At 46.2% G+C, this 17,438-nt stretch overlaps 1 protein-coding gene across 5 annotated transcripts in view; it reads left to right on the top strand.

Annotated features, from left to right (window-relative positions):
* Positions 1-17,438, top strand: part of TENM3 (teneurin transmembrane protein 3) — a 1,301,134-nt gene that overhangs the window by 833,170 nt on the left and 450,526 nt on the right. For all 5 annotated transcript variants that reach the window (XM_055131945.1, XM_055131963.1, XM_055131957.1 and 2 more), the window contains one exon: positions 4,921-5,220. In XM_055131945.1, the coding sequence (XP_054987920.1) occupies positions 4,989-5,220 (232 nt within the window). In that variant the 5' untranslated portion in view covers positions 4,921-4,988. The remainder of the gene's footprint in view (positions 1-4,920; positions 5,221-17,438) is intronic.

Raw genomic sequence — 17,438 nt, 5'->3', positions numbered from 1 at the left:
GCCCAGTTTTTTTCTATTAAGGGCCAGATAGCATTTCAGACTTCGAAGGTTCTCAGGTCTCTGCGTTAGCTTCCTGGAACCACCATAACAAATAACCACAACTTGACTGCTTAAAACAACAGATGTTGACTGAGGCTGAGGCTTGGTGTGAGATGTGTGAAAACTTAGTTTTGATCACTGACATCCCAAAAACACAGAACCAAAGCAGAAATTTAATTTTTTATTTACAAGTATAAGAAGTTTGAAAAGGAAGGTACGGGCCCTGCTCCTTCTGAGGTTATAGAGAAGAATCTCTTCCCTCTGTCTCTCCTCATTTGGCGGTCACCCCAGCGTTGGGCATGCCATGGCTCATCACTCCATCTCTTACGTGGCCTCCTCTCTAGTGTGTACAAGTGTCTCTACCCAAATATCCTACTCCTGTATCTTCTAAAGATGCTACTCAGGGAACCCATGATAATCAAATATCATTGTATCATTTACAATGATATTTGTATCATCTACAAAGATATCCAGAGAAGTCACTTTCCTGGGTACTGGGAGTTAAGATTTCAACACAACCTTTTGTAAAACATAATTTTATCCACTAGGATCTCTATTGAACTACCCAGTGGTATCTTGTTTGATTAGATCAGCCCAAGGCAATATGTAAATAAAGGCCTGTGCTGTCTTCCAGTCAAACTTTATTTACAGAAACAGGAGATGGGACCTGGTCGAACTAAAGGAAGCTAAATTACAGCAGGGGAAGATATAGTGCTCCTTTGCTTCAAGCAGTCCATTTTAAAAGTACAAAAATGCATACATATGTGTATATATAGCAAGGCTTATTTTAAAATAAATGTCACCTTCAGGCAAGAAATGGAACTTTGATAATTATTCCAAATCCCAAAGCTCGTTTTCTAAAACTGTTTGAATTATAATACCTGTTCAATTAAAAGCTTTTGGATGATCATTTATATATGAAAGTCTATATGGTCTTTTCTAAAAAGCGATCAATACTGATTGAGAAACCAGAGTCCACTGGATTCAAACATATTAACTAATCTACTAAATATAAACTCATAAGGGAAGGTACATTGTTATTCGTCACTCTATCTCCAATCATTGAAGATAATTCACTACATGGTAATCACTTCATAAATGGCTGTCTCAAACAATTTAAGTTTGTTGGAATCAAAAGAGTTAATTGATTTATTTTTGTTTTAATCATCTTGTATAGGGGCTGGAGTGATGTACAGCAGGTAGGGTGTTTGCCTTGTACCCGGCCGACCCAGGTTTGATTCCCAGCATCCCATATGGTCCTCTGAGCACTGCCAGGGGTAATTCCTGAGTGCAGAGCCAGGAGTGACCCCTGTGCATTGCCGAGTGTGACCCCCCAAAAAATATTAATCATCTTTTATAAAAATAGACTCTTGTTACTATTTCTAGAGATGAATTATTATCTTAAACAAAAAGGACAGCTACAATAAGAAAAATTAATATAATCACTATTAAAAGTATTGAAAGAATTATAAAGAGAAAACTGGAGGAATTCATAAAATTGGGTCAGTGAGAAATACTAATTTTTGTATATGTGAAGCAAGATAGTTTTTCTTGAAACTTATTTTTAGAGATTTGAGGGGAGAGAAAGAAGTGTGTATTCAGGAGAGAACACAGGCTTGTTCAAAGTGGAAATAAGCAAGTAAAGTACCAGAGACAAGCAAGTAAGATGTGTTCAAGGGAGAATGCCAGCTTGAAGAGCACGGATTTCTTTTAAATCAGGGGAAAAAAAGAAAAAGGTTGAGAGCCCAGTAGATACAAGGGCAGGAGGACTGCCCCATAGCTGGAAGTCTGCTTCATGAGCGAAGGGGAGAAGGCAGATGGAATAGAGAAGGGATCACTAAGAAAATGATGGCTGGAGGAACCAGTTGGGATAGGAGATGTGTGCCAAAAGTAGATAATGGACCAAACATGATGCCCTCTCAGTGTCTGTGTTGCAAGCTATAATGCCCAAACGTAGAGAGAGAGTATGGGGAATATTGTCTGCCATGGAGGCAGGGGGAGGGTGGGAAAGGGGGCTATACCCGTAATATTGGTGGTGGGAAATGTGCACTGGTGAAGGGATGAGTGTTTGATCATTGTGAGATTGTAACCCAAACATGAAAGCTTGTAACTATTCAATAAAATTTTTTAAAAAAGATAAAGTAAGTAAATCAAAGTAAATACCAACTGTGGACCAATCCTCCTGGCTGAAAGTGGGTAGAGGACCAAACACAATAGTCTCTCAGGTTCTGGTTTGCAAACTGTAAGGTCCACAAATAGAAAGAGAGTAAGATGAAAAGTGCCTGCCATAAGGGTGGGCTAGGGGAATGTGGGAGAGGGGGACGCGGGAAGGATATTGGGGATATTAGTGGTGGGAAATATACACCGATAGAGGGATGGTTGTTGGAACACTGTACAATCGTGAAAGTTTTGTGACTACATCTCACAGTGATTCAATAAAAACAATTTTAATGAAAAAAAAAGGTTGAAATCCAAGAATATACATCTTGTGGAAAGGTAAAATATTAGTAATTACAGCAGGTTGTTGAATAATATTATCTCAATATTATTTTAATTAACATTTATTTTGATGTTGATTTGAAAAAAAAAAGAATCTTAACCAAAGCTCTTGACAGAAGCCATGTTGATCATGGGGTGGATACATCACTTCATTTTAAGAGACATTTTCCAAGACCTGTCTAGGTTCATTGAGGACTTGATATACTTTTTTGTTTTTGTTTTGGGCCACACCTGTTGGTGCACAGGACTTACTCCTGACTCTGTGCTCAGAGATCACTCCTGGCAGGGCTCAGAAGACCATTCGGGGTACTGAGGATCAAACTCAGGTTGGCCACATTTAAGGCAAATGCCTTCCCATTATACTATTGGTCCCAAGGATCTGATGTACCTTCGTGATCCAACTCAGTTGCAAAAATGTGGGGTCCTCATCCAATGGTGAGGTACCAACCATGTATTGGCTGTTCGCTGTGTGACAGGGAAGAGTGAACAGGGAAGTAGCTGTCCAGGTCTTTCTACACCAGTGCTCTGGAGTTCTGTGACTCCTTCCCTCTCTTCCTCTAGTGGATTGGGAGGTAGCAGTTAGCCAGAGAAAATCTAGACTCTGTCACAGTGAGCCATAAATCGAGATGTGCTGGCACTTGGGTGGAAGCCGAGGCAAGATGGAGCATGAGATCAGCTGTGAGACTCAGTGAGAAGCGCGCTGATGACTTGTGGGGTTCTGAGGCAACTGGGGAGGAAGGGAGAATCCCGGGAGGCTGCAAGTGTGCTCTGCTGGCAGGAGGGTCTCTGAAGGGAAGCCACAGCCCCAAGGATGGGGCACTGGAGAGAAGACCCAGGGCTTCTGGAATCATTGATTGGCTCAGTTGATGGTTGAATTGCTGCAACGAGAAGTGAATATTGCAGAGAAAAGTGGGGAAGAGGCAAATAAAGAGGGACAAGGACCAGCCCTCCAGAGGCTTCAGGTGACAAGGAAAAAGGAGAACACATCCAGAGCAGGGGGACAGGCCACTGGCAACAGGGAAGGACCCTTCACATCGGACTCCTGAAGGCCCTGGGTCTCGTGCTATGAGGATGTTCTTGCTATCCACCCCCGTCCATCTAGAGGATTCAGGGAAAACAGTTGCTAAATGAAGAGACAAAACTTTTATTCCTTCTCGCTTGTGGTTGCTGCTGCCTCAGTCTCATTGTCTTCAGTGCAGGATGGCACTAATTAAATCTATTTTCTAGAGAAGAAAAACATATGTTGAGCAGCATAGGGGAAGGGCCACGGGGTGTGGGGGACAGGGGAGTGCAGGGAATTCAGCTTTCCATGTTTTCCCACAGTTCCAGACATCCAGGTTCTAAAAACGTTGGAAAGAGTGCCCTATAGCAGAAAAGTCTCTGTAAAAAAAAGAGCAACTGCATTTACATTGTAAGTTAGCTTGGTTTGCTCCAATGCCTAACAAAAGAGATCAAAAGAGGGGTTGGAGCCATAGCACAGCGGGTAGGGCATTTGCCTTGCACGTGGCCGACCCAGGTTTGATTCTCAGCATCCCATACAGTCCCCTGAGCACCGCCAGGGGTAATTCCTGAGTGCAGAGCCAGGAGTAACCCCTGTGTTTTACCGGGTGTGACCCAAAAAGCCAAAAAAAAATCAAAAGAGAAATAAAAATAGTATATTTTGGTCGGAAAGAAAAAAGGAATTTAGGGGGCTGGAGCAATAGCACAGCGGGTAAGGCATTTGCCTTGCTCACGGCTGACCTGGGTTCAATTCCCAGCATCCCATATGGTCCCCTGAGCACCGCCAGGAGTAATTCCTGAGTGCAGAGCCAGGAGTAACCCCTGTGCATTGCTGGGTATGACCCAAAAAGCAAAAAAAAAAAAAAAAAAAAGGAATTTATTTGTGAATGGAGCCAGAGCAATAGTACAGCGAGTGGAGCACTTGCCTTGCCTGCAGCTCGCCTGGATTTGACCCTTGACACCACACACGGTCCCACGAGCTCCAAGCACAAAGCCAGGGCTAGCCCTGAGTACCACCAAGTATGCCCCCCCAAAAAAGAAACAAAAATAAATAAATGCTGTAAGAGAGAACATATATTCTGTCATGGGAGACCCATTTGTATGACTTCTGCGTGACCTTTGATCCTTAAATCAGTGGTGGATGTGAGAAGTCAGAGATGCTAAAGTGGGTACCCACAAATGCATCCTCCACTGCGGATCAAGCAGAGTGTCTGACAGCCATCCCCCAAATGTTCCTTGCGAGGGGTTCCTCTCCTAGATGGAAGAGGACTCCCCTCATCCTGCCCCCGACCCCCAACCCCTCCTCAGCCTGAGCAGGATGCAGCCAACCTCGTGTTGTAATGACTGTTCCGTTGACATCCTGTCCACCTTTTCTATTTCCAGAGAGCCCACAGAGAATTACCCCCTGAGCCGTCCGTGTGCCCAGCAGGTCTGATGTTTGCACGGAAGGAATGGATGTCAAAGAGCGCCGGCCTTATTGCTCCCTGACCAAGAGCAGACGAGAGAAAGAGCGGCGGTACACCAATTCCTCGGCGGACAATGAGGAGTGTCGAGTGCCTACGCAGAAGTCTTACAGCTCCAGCGAGACCCTGAAAGCGTTTGATCATGATTCATCGAGGCTGCTCTACGGAAACCGAGTAAAGGATTTGGTCCACAGAGAAGCCGATGAATACTCCAGACAAGGTAGGTGAGCTGTCCCAGAAAGCAGGCACCGACGGGCTTACTTTGAGGAGCCCCTTCATTGATTACTGGTGTTGTTATTATCCGTAGTATTATTGTTGGGAGGGTGGGAGGGCTCCCGTCCTCTGGTTTAGATTTTGAGCTAGAATGAACAGTCTCTCATTTTCCAAAATTAGAGGTAGAAAGCCACTTTTTCCTAGGAAAGGGTTATGGTTCCTGCAGAGGACCCATATGTTTGTGCAAACACTTGAGACCCAGGTCTCTCGGGCTCCGTGGAGTCTCCTGAAGTCTCATGGAAAGAGCCAAGGAAGAGGGTCCAGGGAGATCAGGGCGTGTTAGTGAGGAAGTTCCTGCTAAGGAAGTCAAACGCATCTTGAGAGTTTCTCTCCTCCTTCTACGGCCGGATACCCCCCACCCCTCCCCCAGGCCCCCCATCTGTCTTTCCGCACAAGAGTCTGTTACGGAAGGTTCCGGTTCCTTTCACACGTGTAATCTGGGGCTTTAGCATGGCCCCTCCAACACCCTGTTTCCAGTAATAGAATCCATCTGCTTGGTCCGTCCCATAGACGTGCCGACCAGTCTCTCCGCTCTCCTTTCTGCCTGACTCTCCTATCAGCAGTCCAAGGGACTTCTGTCTCTTTACTTCACGACCCTACGCCAGCCGTTTCCTTGCTTTAAGACCGTCGTGCCTTTCAAACTGGGCATCCACTGGGCTAGTTTCTTTCTTTGCTAGCAGCCTTCCAACCTGGGCGTGCCGACAACTCATAACTCTGCTCCTCTGTCACTTGCATTTTGCTTCACTGTGTGCCCAGCTTCACTGGGCACCCAGCTCGGCTGCATTGCACTGTGCGCCCAGCCCTGCTCTGCCTTAGCCGACTTCATGATGGCGTGCGGGGAAATGAGCTTCCCAAACACAGAACCTCTCTGCCTTTCCCCGCCGCCTTCCAATACGACTGCAAGTTTGCCATGAAGCAGGAACCGATTCTGGCAAAAATCTTCAGGTGGGAAACCGTTTCAGCGTTGGAGTTTTTCCGAGTTCCTCTCTTTTCTGCATCGTGGGGCGAGATCTCTCAGTAGACGGAAGTCATATTGACTTGCCCCAACCAGTGTATGTCAAAGAAGACTCTTCCGAATTGCTTAAGAGAGATTTCCGCCCCCCACACCCCAAAGCAGACCTTATCAATTACAGGTGTTAAATTTTATTGAAGGGCACCCAATTGTTTCATCTTTACTGGAGGAGTGTTTTTCTTTTTTCAGGGGAGATAGAAAACACATTTGTTGTAAACACTCAAGGGGGGTCTACTTCATCACCCAGAGTGTTAACCCTTCACACTCCAAATTTTTATTCCACAGTATCCATGCAGCTAATGTAGTCAGCGTATGCTTTTCCACCCCTTTCAAAGTGGGGACCCAGTGACATGCATGCCGTCAGAACTGGTAGGAAGCCTTGGTTTGGGTAACAAAAATAACTGTCCTGTGACTTACAGGGGGGAGGGAGATAATACATTGTGGATTATATTAGAAGAAAGCCAGAGCGGCACATGTGGTCTTCCACACTAAGGGACCCCCCCTGCACCCCCGAGCTAGCATTGCATTTTGGCACAATTGAGCCCAAGCCCGCTTAAACAGGTTAAAAATAGCAGGCTGAGATTTTCACCTCCTGGGCGGCCTTAATCCACTGCAGACTGTTGTTGCTGACAAAAGGGTGAGAACATCTGTGGAAGCCCCACCAACACCCGAGTTCCTAGGGGACCAAGAATTGGGTCTTAGTCCTGGGTCCTGGGACCCCCAGAATGCAGAGCGGTCATAGGAGAGGAGAGGAACTGCCCCCGCAGGCAGAGGGACCTGCTGAAGGGGAGGGGGGCACATCAAGAAGAGCTTGAAGAGCAGAAGTGGAAGAAAAAGCCAAACTGCAGTGGAGATTCCCACCCCACCCCCCGCATAAATCTGCATAAATCAGGGGGACCAGAAAAATCAGGGGTAACTTCCTTTTCTACACAGCATAGTTTGGGGGAGGGATCGGGTCAGAGCTAAGAGAGTGCCCTGGACCCTTTTGGGCCCCCCCTCACCTGTCAGGATGCTGACCCTGGGAGGTGCCGGAAGCCTCGGACAGGCATGGAGCAGGGGAGGTGATGAGACTGGGGGATGGAGATGCTGCAGCCCCCTCATCCCCCATGATCCCTTTGTCCGTGAGCATGCGTGCGCGTCTGTTAGCAGACGGTGCTTGCTCCCAGGCCAACTGGAAGAGGGCTTCCGGCCTTTCTTTATATTCGAGCCCGCCCAATGTCCTCCATCCTCCTCTGTCCCTGATGACGATGTCGTGGGATGAATCACTTAATTGACACAATGTGCTTCCTGCCATGCTCTGCACATCACCCCCCTCATCAGAATGAAAGACGGGAAAGAGAAAGCGTAGCCAAAGGAGCTTTGAAACGTGTCCCAAAGATGCGCACTGGTTTCCCTGGCCCGGGGCATCTTTCAAAGTGCTTGTTGGCTTCCCTCTGCCCATCTTGGCTTGACACAGAAACTCCAACTCTACCTTTGGGGGACAGAGGTAGGCCCTTTGCAGGCACTTACTCTAGAATTCAGGCCTAGAAATCAAATGCTTTTATTTTAAGGACCGATTTGGCGACCTAGTATCAATTGATTGATAATTGATCTTAATTATGGTGTGGGAGGGCGGGGGGCGGGGCCGTTCAGGTATAGCTTCCTGAACTGGCAGGAGCCGGTGTTTGTTTCAGGGCCACATCCAGCAGTGCTCAGGGCTTACTCCTGGCTCTGCACTCAGGTATCACTCCTGGCAGTACTCGGGGGGCCATATGCGATACTGGGGATTGAACCTGGGTCGGCCACATGCAAGGCTAACACCCTAACCACTCTACTATCACGCTGGCCCCCAATATATATGTGACTTTAAAAAAAAAATTCTAGGGATCATATTTGATTGTGCTTGAGGGACCGTAGGGTCACGACCTCTTCCTTCTATGGTATTGGGGTGCATAAGCTGGGGATCAAATTCAGGGTCCCACACATGCTCATCCTCTTGATGCCACTCTCTGGCCCTTTTTGTTTCTGCTCAAGTCTGAGTGGGACTGGTTCTTCTTCTCTTAGCCTACCCACCTCTCTCTCTCTCTCTCTCTCTCTCTCTCTCTCTCTCTCTCTCTCTCTCTCTCTCTCTCTCTCTCTCTCTCTCTCTCCCCTCTCTCTCTTGTTCTTCATGTGGTTTTATTAGGTGCTGGAAATAGCTGTTTTTCTCAGCAGCTGCGGACATCCCAGTCGGTGTGATGGGGTTAGGGTCACTTGAACTTGTTTTGCATTCTTGGAGTCTAGTTTTCTTTGATTTGTCTTTGAAGAGAATCTAGCCCGTCACGGCTGAGACACGTGTCTTAGGTGACAGCTGCAGAAGATCACCCCCACAGCTTTAGAGCAGTGATAAAAGAAAAGGCATTGATTCCTCTGCCCTCCTCGAGTGCCTTGTCTGTCCTGGTTTTGGCCACACAGGGAAGTTCATGAGGCAGGTGGGCTCAGGGAGGGGAGCCAGGGTTTGGTGGGAGGGGAGCGGTCAAGGGGGGTGCTGGTAGTGTGAACCCTGCTGGTTCCCAGAGTCGCAAGCCTGGAAAGATGCTTCTTGACCTGGTCCTCATGGCCGGTGTTCAGAAGGCAGGTGGAAGCAAGAGTGGGGGCTGGGCGTTTCAGAGTTTTTAAATGAAACACAGAAAGTCCCATGTATTTTTCACGGACCAAAGGTGCAGGGAGGACTGTCTGCTTTTAAATTTGATAAACAGAAGGATGCTTTCTGCACTCCCACCTGAGATTACATCCACCTGTGGGCCAGAGAGAAAGGATGGTAGGGGTGAGGTGCTTGCCTTGCTGGCAGCCGACCCCAGTGGCCTCCCGCCTCCAGCCCTGCCCGGAGGGATCCCTGAGCACAGAGTCAGGAGGAAGCCCTGTGTACATCCCGGGGCGGCTCCCAAACAACAATAATCACAAACATAGCTATCTGAAATCTAGCCAGAAAATGAATAGGCAGAGAGAAGAAGGGAAGGCAGGTGTAGGTGCAGAGACAGCCATTTTCTGCCTTCCGGGTGGGACCATTTGATCTTGACTGAGGAGTTTCCTGCTGGTGATATTTGCCCTCTCTTCTGCATGGGGCCCGTGATACTGCCCAGTGCCCGATGCCCACACCACAACTTCTTCTCACCTCAGGGTGAACCTTCCAATCTGTCCATCGTCAGTTCCATTGTCATAAATGTATGGGGCTATAAATCCCAAATCCTGCTTCCTCCTGGCTGTACCATACAGAGGGACGGTGTGTGCCGAGCCCCAGTCCATCTTTGTTCTTTCGTCTTTGACACATATTCAAGCTGTGAGATCTTTCTTTACCAGATGCCTCTCTTGGGTAGAACACAGAGGCGGAGTCTCAGTTTGCTTGTACGTTTCCAGGTTTGGCGTGAAGGTGGGGTGGACCATGCCCTCACCCACCTATCTCCCAGCCAGTTCCTGGGACCAAGGGAGCTCCTGAGCTCTAGAATTCTCTTAGCATCCCGATCATTACAGCCAGTTGCAGGTGTAACTCCCTTTGGGCTAGGTGAGAATGAGCAATGGGATGAAGCTGACAAAGAACCTTGTGACTTCATGGGTGGCTTTCCAGAGGCGGACCTGCCACACCCTTGGTCCTTACTAGGTAGACGGGGGCTGGCAGGAAGCACTGGTTCTCCTGGCCCTGAGAGCAGGCGCGTTTGCTCCAGTGCTGTGACAGTTGAAACCAGCTGATGAAACCAGGACTGGAAACACTTGTCCTTGCTCCAAGTTTCTTGGTGACCATTCTGCAGAGACACAGCTGCGATTTTCATGGCGCCTAACACACCGGAAGTGCATCGGGTACAAAGCCAAGAAGTCAGGAAGACCCTCTTGACAGTGAGGAAACAAAGAATGGAACTAAGTAACGGAGGTGAGAAAGGACTTGACACCAAGTGAAAAAAATTCTAGGAAGAATGCCAATGAGAATCTGAGTTTTTCAAAGCTCCCCATAGACACAAGCAAGAAATGACAACAACCAAATGCTAAGAGGGGAAAGGCCACTATGTTTAGACGAGAAAATTAAAACATTCATTGACTAGGAGGGCAGTCACCGTTGAAAGCCAAATTAAATCATTTTGAAAATCAAGTAGGAGGAATAACTTGAAAAAGAAAATGAAGTTAGTGATGAAATGTAGAAACTCTCTCTCTCTCTCTCTCTCTCTCTCTCTCTCTCTCTCTCTCTCTCTCTCTCTCTCTCTCTCTCTCTCTCCCCTAAACACATCTGTGAACACTTCTTTAGTTGTATGGATAAAAGTATAAAAGTATTTTACAAGATTTTAGAGAGAAGAAAACTAAATCGCTTCTCTGGTACCTTACACATAAATTAGAAGTAAAGACTAAGGACTTTTTTAGCTGCATCAGTGAAAGCCAGAGGACAGAGGAATAACATCTACTGGGGAAAATCACTGTAGTCCATGGGTCCTGACTGCATGACGTTTATCTCTGAGTTCTCGTAGTGTAATTCGGGATGCAGAGACCTCCACACCCGTGCACAGTCTTGGGAAGCCCTCTGAAGCCAGCCAGTGGCATGAGAGTCACAGTAATGGGAATGGAAACAGTGATCTCGGTTGCCATTGAGCTATGGATATTGATATGGCTATTGTTGAGCCTCAGATGATTTCAAATGATGACGGCGGGACAACTGGAAATGTGTAGGACATCGTACTGAGGAAACATTTGAAACAGGCTTGACTAGTTGAGACACATCCAGTTGTCAGAGGAAAAGGAGAGGGAGAATAAAAGTCTTATTATGGAAGAGATTTCCTTATTAGAAGGACGTCACTGATAACTCTGCAGTTATACAGTAATCGATTTGCTCGAGCGGGCACCAGTCATGTCTCCATGGTGAGACTTGTTGTGACTGTGTTTGGCATCTCGAATACACCATGGGGAGCTTGCCAGGCTCTGCCATGCAGGCGGGATCCTCTCGGTAGCTTGCCCGGCTCTCCGAGAGGGTTGGAGGAATCGAACCCGGGTCAGCTGCGTGCAAGGCAAACGAACACCCTACCTGCTGTGCTATCACTCCAGCCCTATACAGTAATGAAAAGCATTTATCAAAAGAGGAATTTTAGGACAAGGAAGCAAATTATTGGGGGTAGGGGGAGACACAGCTAAGGGACCCACCTATGGTAGGCAGCTAACAGCATTCTGATGACTTTTGCAAAAACAACTCAGAGACAGCGGGTGAATTCCAGAGGCCAGGAAGCAACATGCCTTCCACATACAATGTCCTTGGTTTAATTCCTGGCACCAAAACCAATTTTTTAAAATCATGACAGACGATCCATACCATAAGATAGGAGAATTCAAATCTCTGTGAGTACTTGTTCTAGGAGGGATTTTTTTTTAAGCGAGAAGAAATTTTCTTAGCAAAATGTGATTGTTTCTAAGGAAAATATTATTAACCCTCAAATTAGTTCAAAACAGAAAGAAAGCTAGCCAGCAGCACTTCTCTCTGAAGAGATTAGAAAGGTGATTAAAAGGAGAAGCAGTGAAAGGAAAAGGTAGGTTTTTGGGTGAATTTTGCATAATCTTCAAAGTATAATTAAGCCGGTATTCAATAGCTGTTCAACACCAAAAAGGGAAAAGATGGAAAATACTACAGTTCTTACTGTGAAGCTGGCATAGCTTTAACAACAAAAAAATTAATTTAAATAATATGAAAGAGAAACTATTTAGACCTAAGTCATGTCTCAGTACGTGTGTGGAAATTCTAAATAGTTGCATACAAGAATCTAGCAGTGTATAAACTAGAGATGTGCCAGATCAAATTAACACCCAGTAGAATCTTTTACTTTGTATCAAGTTCTTTCTCACTTTCCATGACTAATCCTTGGTGATAATGTAAGGGTATTTCAATGGTAATAAATCTATTTGCAGAATTAGATTAATAAATCAAAGCAGGAGCACATGATGTTATCGGTAGCACTGCACTGTAGCACTGTTGTCCCGTTGTTCATCGATTTGCTTGAGCGGGCATCAGTAACGTCTCCATTGTGAGGCTTGTTGTTACTGTTTTTGGCATATCGCATATGCCACGGGTAGCTTGCCAGGCTCTGCTGTGCGGGGCGGGATACTCTTAGTAGCTTGCCAGGCTCTCTGAGAAGGATGGAGGAATCGAACCCGGGTCGGCCACGTGCGAGGCAAACGCCCTACCCGCTGCGCTATTGCTCTAGTCCTGATGTTATCAGTAGGTGATAAAAAGTTTTGGTTAAAATATAGAAAACCATTCCTTATTAAAATAAGACTCTCAGTAAAACAAGAAGGAGAAACAAACTTAAATGCATGTGTATGATAAGAAGATGAGTCAAATGCTAAGTTCCCAATCCATTTCAATTAAAATCCAGAACGTAAGAGCCCATAAGAATTACTCTGACAGTTACTATTGAAAACTGTTTCAGACAGTTCAGTAATTGCAGTCAGAGAAGAAATTATACAGTTGATATGTATATTTATAAAAAGCTGAAATGAGTGCTTTTGTTAAATATATGATTGATTGTGTATATACAAAAACCAGATGGCTCTCGAAGTAAAATGAGAGATTCAAAGTAAATTAGTATTTGGATGAATGCAAGATAAATATATAGACATCAGAGGTAGTGCGGAAAAATAGTTTAGGGTGGGGAATCTAGGTCTGGATGAGCTCTGTTTGAGTTTCAAATAATAAAGTTCGGATTTATTAGCTGAGTTGCAAGTTAGCTCTCCTGGCTCAGTAACGTACTAAAACAAATTAACTTCTCTGTGCTTCAACTTTTTCTGGTTAAAATCCTCCTAGTTTACAGCCTGTAGTTGGTGGAGAATGAAATGAGTGGGGAAACGTCTTAGAATAATGCCTGACACATGTTATATATCATTTAAAAGTAATTTTTTAGCTCTTTGGAAGCTCGAGAAATATCCAGCCACAATGGAAACAAGCACTGTAAAATTCTTTGCAGGGCATTTTACAAGATTGGTATGGGATCGCATATAAAGGGATCTATAAAGATTGTTGTGTTATTAAAAGACATAAAACCCGATCTGAATAAATGGGAGTCAAGGTTTAGAAATCAGGAGAATGTCACTTCTCACAGAATAAAGGCAGAGAAGTCAAGGCTTATTTTTAAGAGTAAAACAAAGTGATCTTAAATTTCATGTGGAAGACTAAATGGCTCAAAATTACCCAAACTTTTTTTTTAAGCAGTAGTGAAGACAAAGTGCCTTTAATATAGTTTTTAAATGCTACGGAGTCACTGCTGGCTCTCTGATACTGGGATAAAGACAAGTTCATCAGAGAACAAGGCTAAAATTTCAGAGGTAGACCCCAGTATATAGGGAAATGGAGCAGAAAGCAGAAAAATCGGGTTTGCTCTTCACTGGGATTTAATAAAATGGTGCTGGCACAACTGGTTCTCCATCTGCAAGAATTTAAAATTGGACCCGTATCTCTCAACATACTCAAAAATAAATTAAGATGGATTAAAGACAAATGTAAAAACTCAAGCATGCTCGAAGAAGTTAATTTGAGCGACTGAATAAAATAGGAATGGCTGGTGGCATGAGCCGCGGCAAGTGCCACACACAGCGTTTGAGTCCGTCGCCACGGGATTTTCTTGCAAACAAGAGGTGGGATGCGGAGCGCAGAGATTATCCAGATCCAGCGACTCCCCATCATTTTCTGCACTGCGTCCTGAGGCCCCTGCTTTGTCCCGTGCTTCCCTCTGCCCCTGTTCACTGCATTTCCATATTCCCGGTGGAAATGAGAGTAAGTGAGCCAAGGGGGCTGAGGTCTCCCCTCTGCTGAACTGGTTCTTTTTCCCTCTCCAGGGGCTGCTTCCTACAGCTCCAGCTCTTTTTCCAGAACTGTTCTTCTTGGCCACACTCAGCGGCAGGAGAAGAGAGAACACTTACTATTTTTGCTTTCCAGCTTTTTTTTTTCTCTCTCTCTCACAGACTAAGGAAAGCAAGGAAGGAAAATTAGTTGTGAAGGCACACTCCGGGCCCCTGGGGATTGTGTGGACACCCCAAGAGCAGGGCAGACCATTCTAATGGAAAGAGAAAAGCAGGGTGGACATCGACTTCCCTTGCTGGTTTCCCTTTAAAGCCTTTCTCTGTGTAAATAAAAACACCATTAGCAAGCCCAGACTGGGAAATATGTTTACAGTCCGTATGACAGAGAGAAGATTTTGGTATATAATATGTGGAGCCACTTGTACAGATGAAAAACAGAAAGATAAACAGCCCAGTGGGAAACTGCGTGGACGGACCTTTCACAATGGAGGGGACCCGAGTGACAAGAACGTCGTTGCTTTTTGGAGAGAGACAGGAGCGGATCAGCTGCACCCCAGCCACCAGGGTCTGCCCCCTCCCCCCGTCCCATGGAACACTGGGGGCAGCTCTGCTCTAAGCTCTGCTCTAAGATCCTCCCATCTCTGGGAGCAGCTGATGAATGAAAATAGTGAGGTTTTGTTTTAGTCCTAGTGGGAAACGAGAGATTTTCAAAGACAGGAGTTTCTACCTAGGAGCCAGACCAGAGCAGTATTTCCCAGCTGGGGGCCCCGGGCCAGAATATTTTTAGGAGGCCACGGTGAAAAATTGTGTACATGGGGGATCCACAGGACTAGGAGGTCAACCAGGATAGTGAGAGGGGTATGGGGGCAAATCACAGGAAGGGGGCCAGCTGCGGGGCAAAGTTGAGAAACTGAATGCAGCTCCTGGGATTCAGATCACCTGTGTCTTCTGTCCTGGACTCCTGCATGCTGTTCTCTGGGTGGACAGGCATGCATTCTTGGTAGCATCTAAATGTGACCCATTCCAAAGGGGAAGATTCTGAATGCCACTATGAAGTCTGGGTTAGGGAGAAACCACCTATTTATTAGGAGAGAAACCACCTATTAGGAGAGCAGAGAGAGAAATTTATGAATCACTTTGCTCAAACGGTTATTTAAAAGTTCTCATGAAACTATATGCAACAAAAATCTATTCATGGAATTTCAGAGAGTAAAAAAGAAGGAGGGAGGGGGTTGAAGGAGGGAAGAAGGAAGGAAGGAAGGAAGGAAGGAAGGAAGGAAGGAAGGAAGGAAGGAAGGAAGGAAGGAAGGAAGGAAGGAAAGAAGGAAGGAAGGAAGGAAGGAAGGAAGGAAGGGAGGGAGGAAGGAAGGAAAGGAGGGAGGGAGGGAGGGAAGGAGGGAGGGAGGGAGGAAGGGAGGGAGGGGGAGAAAAGGAAAGGAGGAAGGGAAGGAAAGGAGTGAGGAAGGAAGAAAAGAGGAAGGGAGGAAGGGGAGAAAAGGAAAGGAGGAAAGAAGGAAGGAGAAAAGGGAGGAAGGAGAAGAAGGGAGGAAGAAAAGGAAGGAAGGAAGGAAGGAAGGAAGGAAGGAAGGAAGGAAGGAAGGAAGGAAGGAAGGAAGGAAGGAAGGAAGGAAGGGAGGGAGGGAGGGAGGGAGGGAGGGAGGGAGGGGGAGAAAAGGAAAGGAGGAAGGGAAGGAAAGGAGTGAGGAAGGAAGAAGAGAGGAAGGGAGGAAGGGGAGAAAAGGAAAGGAGGAAAGAAGGAAGGAGAAAAGGGAGGAAGGAGAGGAAGGGAGGAAGAAAAGGAAGGAAGGAAGGAAGGAAGGAAGGAAGGAAGGAAGGAAGGAAGGAAGGAAGGAAGGAAGGAAGGAAGGAAGGGAGGGAGGGAGGGAGGAAGGGAGGGAGGAAGGGAGGAAGTAGAGGGAGAAAGGAAGGTAGGAAGGAAATAGAAGAAGGAAGGAGGAAGGGGAGGATAGTAACGGAGGAAAGAAGGAAGGGAGGAGAAAAGGGAGGAATGAAGGAAGGAAAAGAAGGGAGAAAGAAAAGGAAGGAGAAGAGGAAGGAAAGAGAGGGAAGCAAAAAGGAGAGGAAGGAAGGAAGGAGAGGGAAGAAGGAAGAAAGTAGAAAAAGAAAGGAAGGAGAAAAAGAAATTGAGAAAGGAAGGAAAAAGGGAAGGAAGGGAAGGAAGAAAGGAAGCAGGAAGGGGAGAAAAGGAAAGAAGGAAAGAAGAAAGGGAGGAAGGAAGGAAAAAGGGAGGAAGGAAGGAGAAGAAGGGAGGAAGAAAAGGAAGGAGAAGAGGAAGGAAGGAGGGAGAGGGAAAAGGAAGGAAGGAGAGGGATGAAAGAAGGAAGGGAAAGGAAGGAGAAGAAAGGAGGGAAGGATGAAAGGAATGAGGAGAAGAAGGAAGGCAGGAAAGAATGAAGGAAGGAAGGAAGGAAGGAAGGAAGGAAGGAAGGAAGGAAGGAAGGAAGGAAGGAAGGAAGGAAGGAAGGAAGGAAGGTGGGAGAGGAAGGGCAGAAGGAAGGGAGGAGAAGGTAGGAAGAAAGGAATGAAGGAGAAGGAAGGAAATAATGGAGGGAGGGAGAGAGGAAGGAACAAACGAATGAACAAATGAACTGATTTAGAAGCAGCAGAATATTAACTGAGGTTGGCTTTGGAATTGAGCCTCTGAGGGCCAAGTGCCAGTGATAGAAACAGGCCTGATTCCCCCGCACACGTGATAGTGGTCATGAATGGGGAGTCATGGGGCTTTGGAGAAGCCAGATGCAGCTTGTTAGTGATGCTCATATCCCAGCAGCTGACCTTTAATTCAGTATGAATTCCTTAGTCTTTCCAGTTTAATTTAGGGATGAAATATAATCCATGTGCCCTGATACCTGAGGGCATAGTAACCCCAGGGACTTGGACTCCTGACTTCTTGGACGTGTGACCCCCTTCTGGAACTCTCAATGCCATTCTGCTCGGCTTTGTCTCACGTCCAGTCAGACCTCTATGGTTGGGAGCAGCTCTGACATCCTCTGAGTTCATTCTGCAGACAAGGAAAACTGAGGCCCAGACTAGTCTAAATGCTCTCCGGCCAGTTGCTGGTGAGTTCCAGCAGCTGAAATGACCGGAGTCAAGCTTAGGAGTTGTCTACTCTTTCTTCCTGTCTAATTTCTACTACCACCATCCAAAACGCTTCCTAAAACCACAAGTAAAAAGCCAAATATGTGCCCGTGGCCTTGGGGCTATGCCTAGAAGTCTTAAAGAGGCCTCAAAAGGACTAAACATAAACCGGAAACTTTGATCCATTGGTTTTTAACAAAGGACTTAAAACTTGGATGGTACCTTTCAGAAAATGAAAAGACCAGCCAGAATCTGAGAAAAAAATCATTTTTGAT

The sequence above is a fragment of the Sorex araneus genome, chromosome 1 (genome assembly GCF_027595985.1).
Source record: "Sorex araneus isolate mSorAra2 chromosome 1, mSorAra2.pri, whole genome shotgun sequence".
Lineage (NCBI taxonomy): Eukaryota > Metazoa > Chordata > Mammalia > Eulipotyphla > Soricidae > Sorex > Sorex araneus.
Note: the sequence above shows the minus strand (reverse complement) of the source record. Positions and strands in the feature narration are given on the sequence as shown.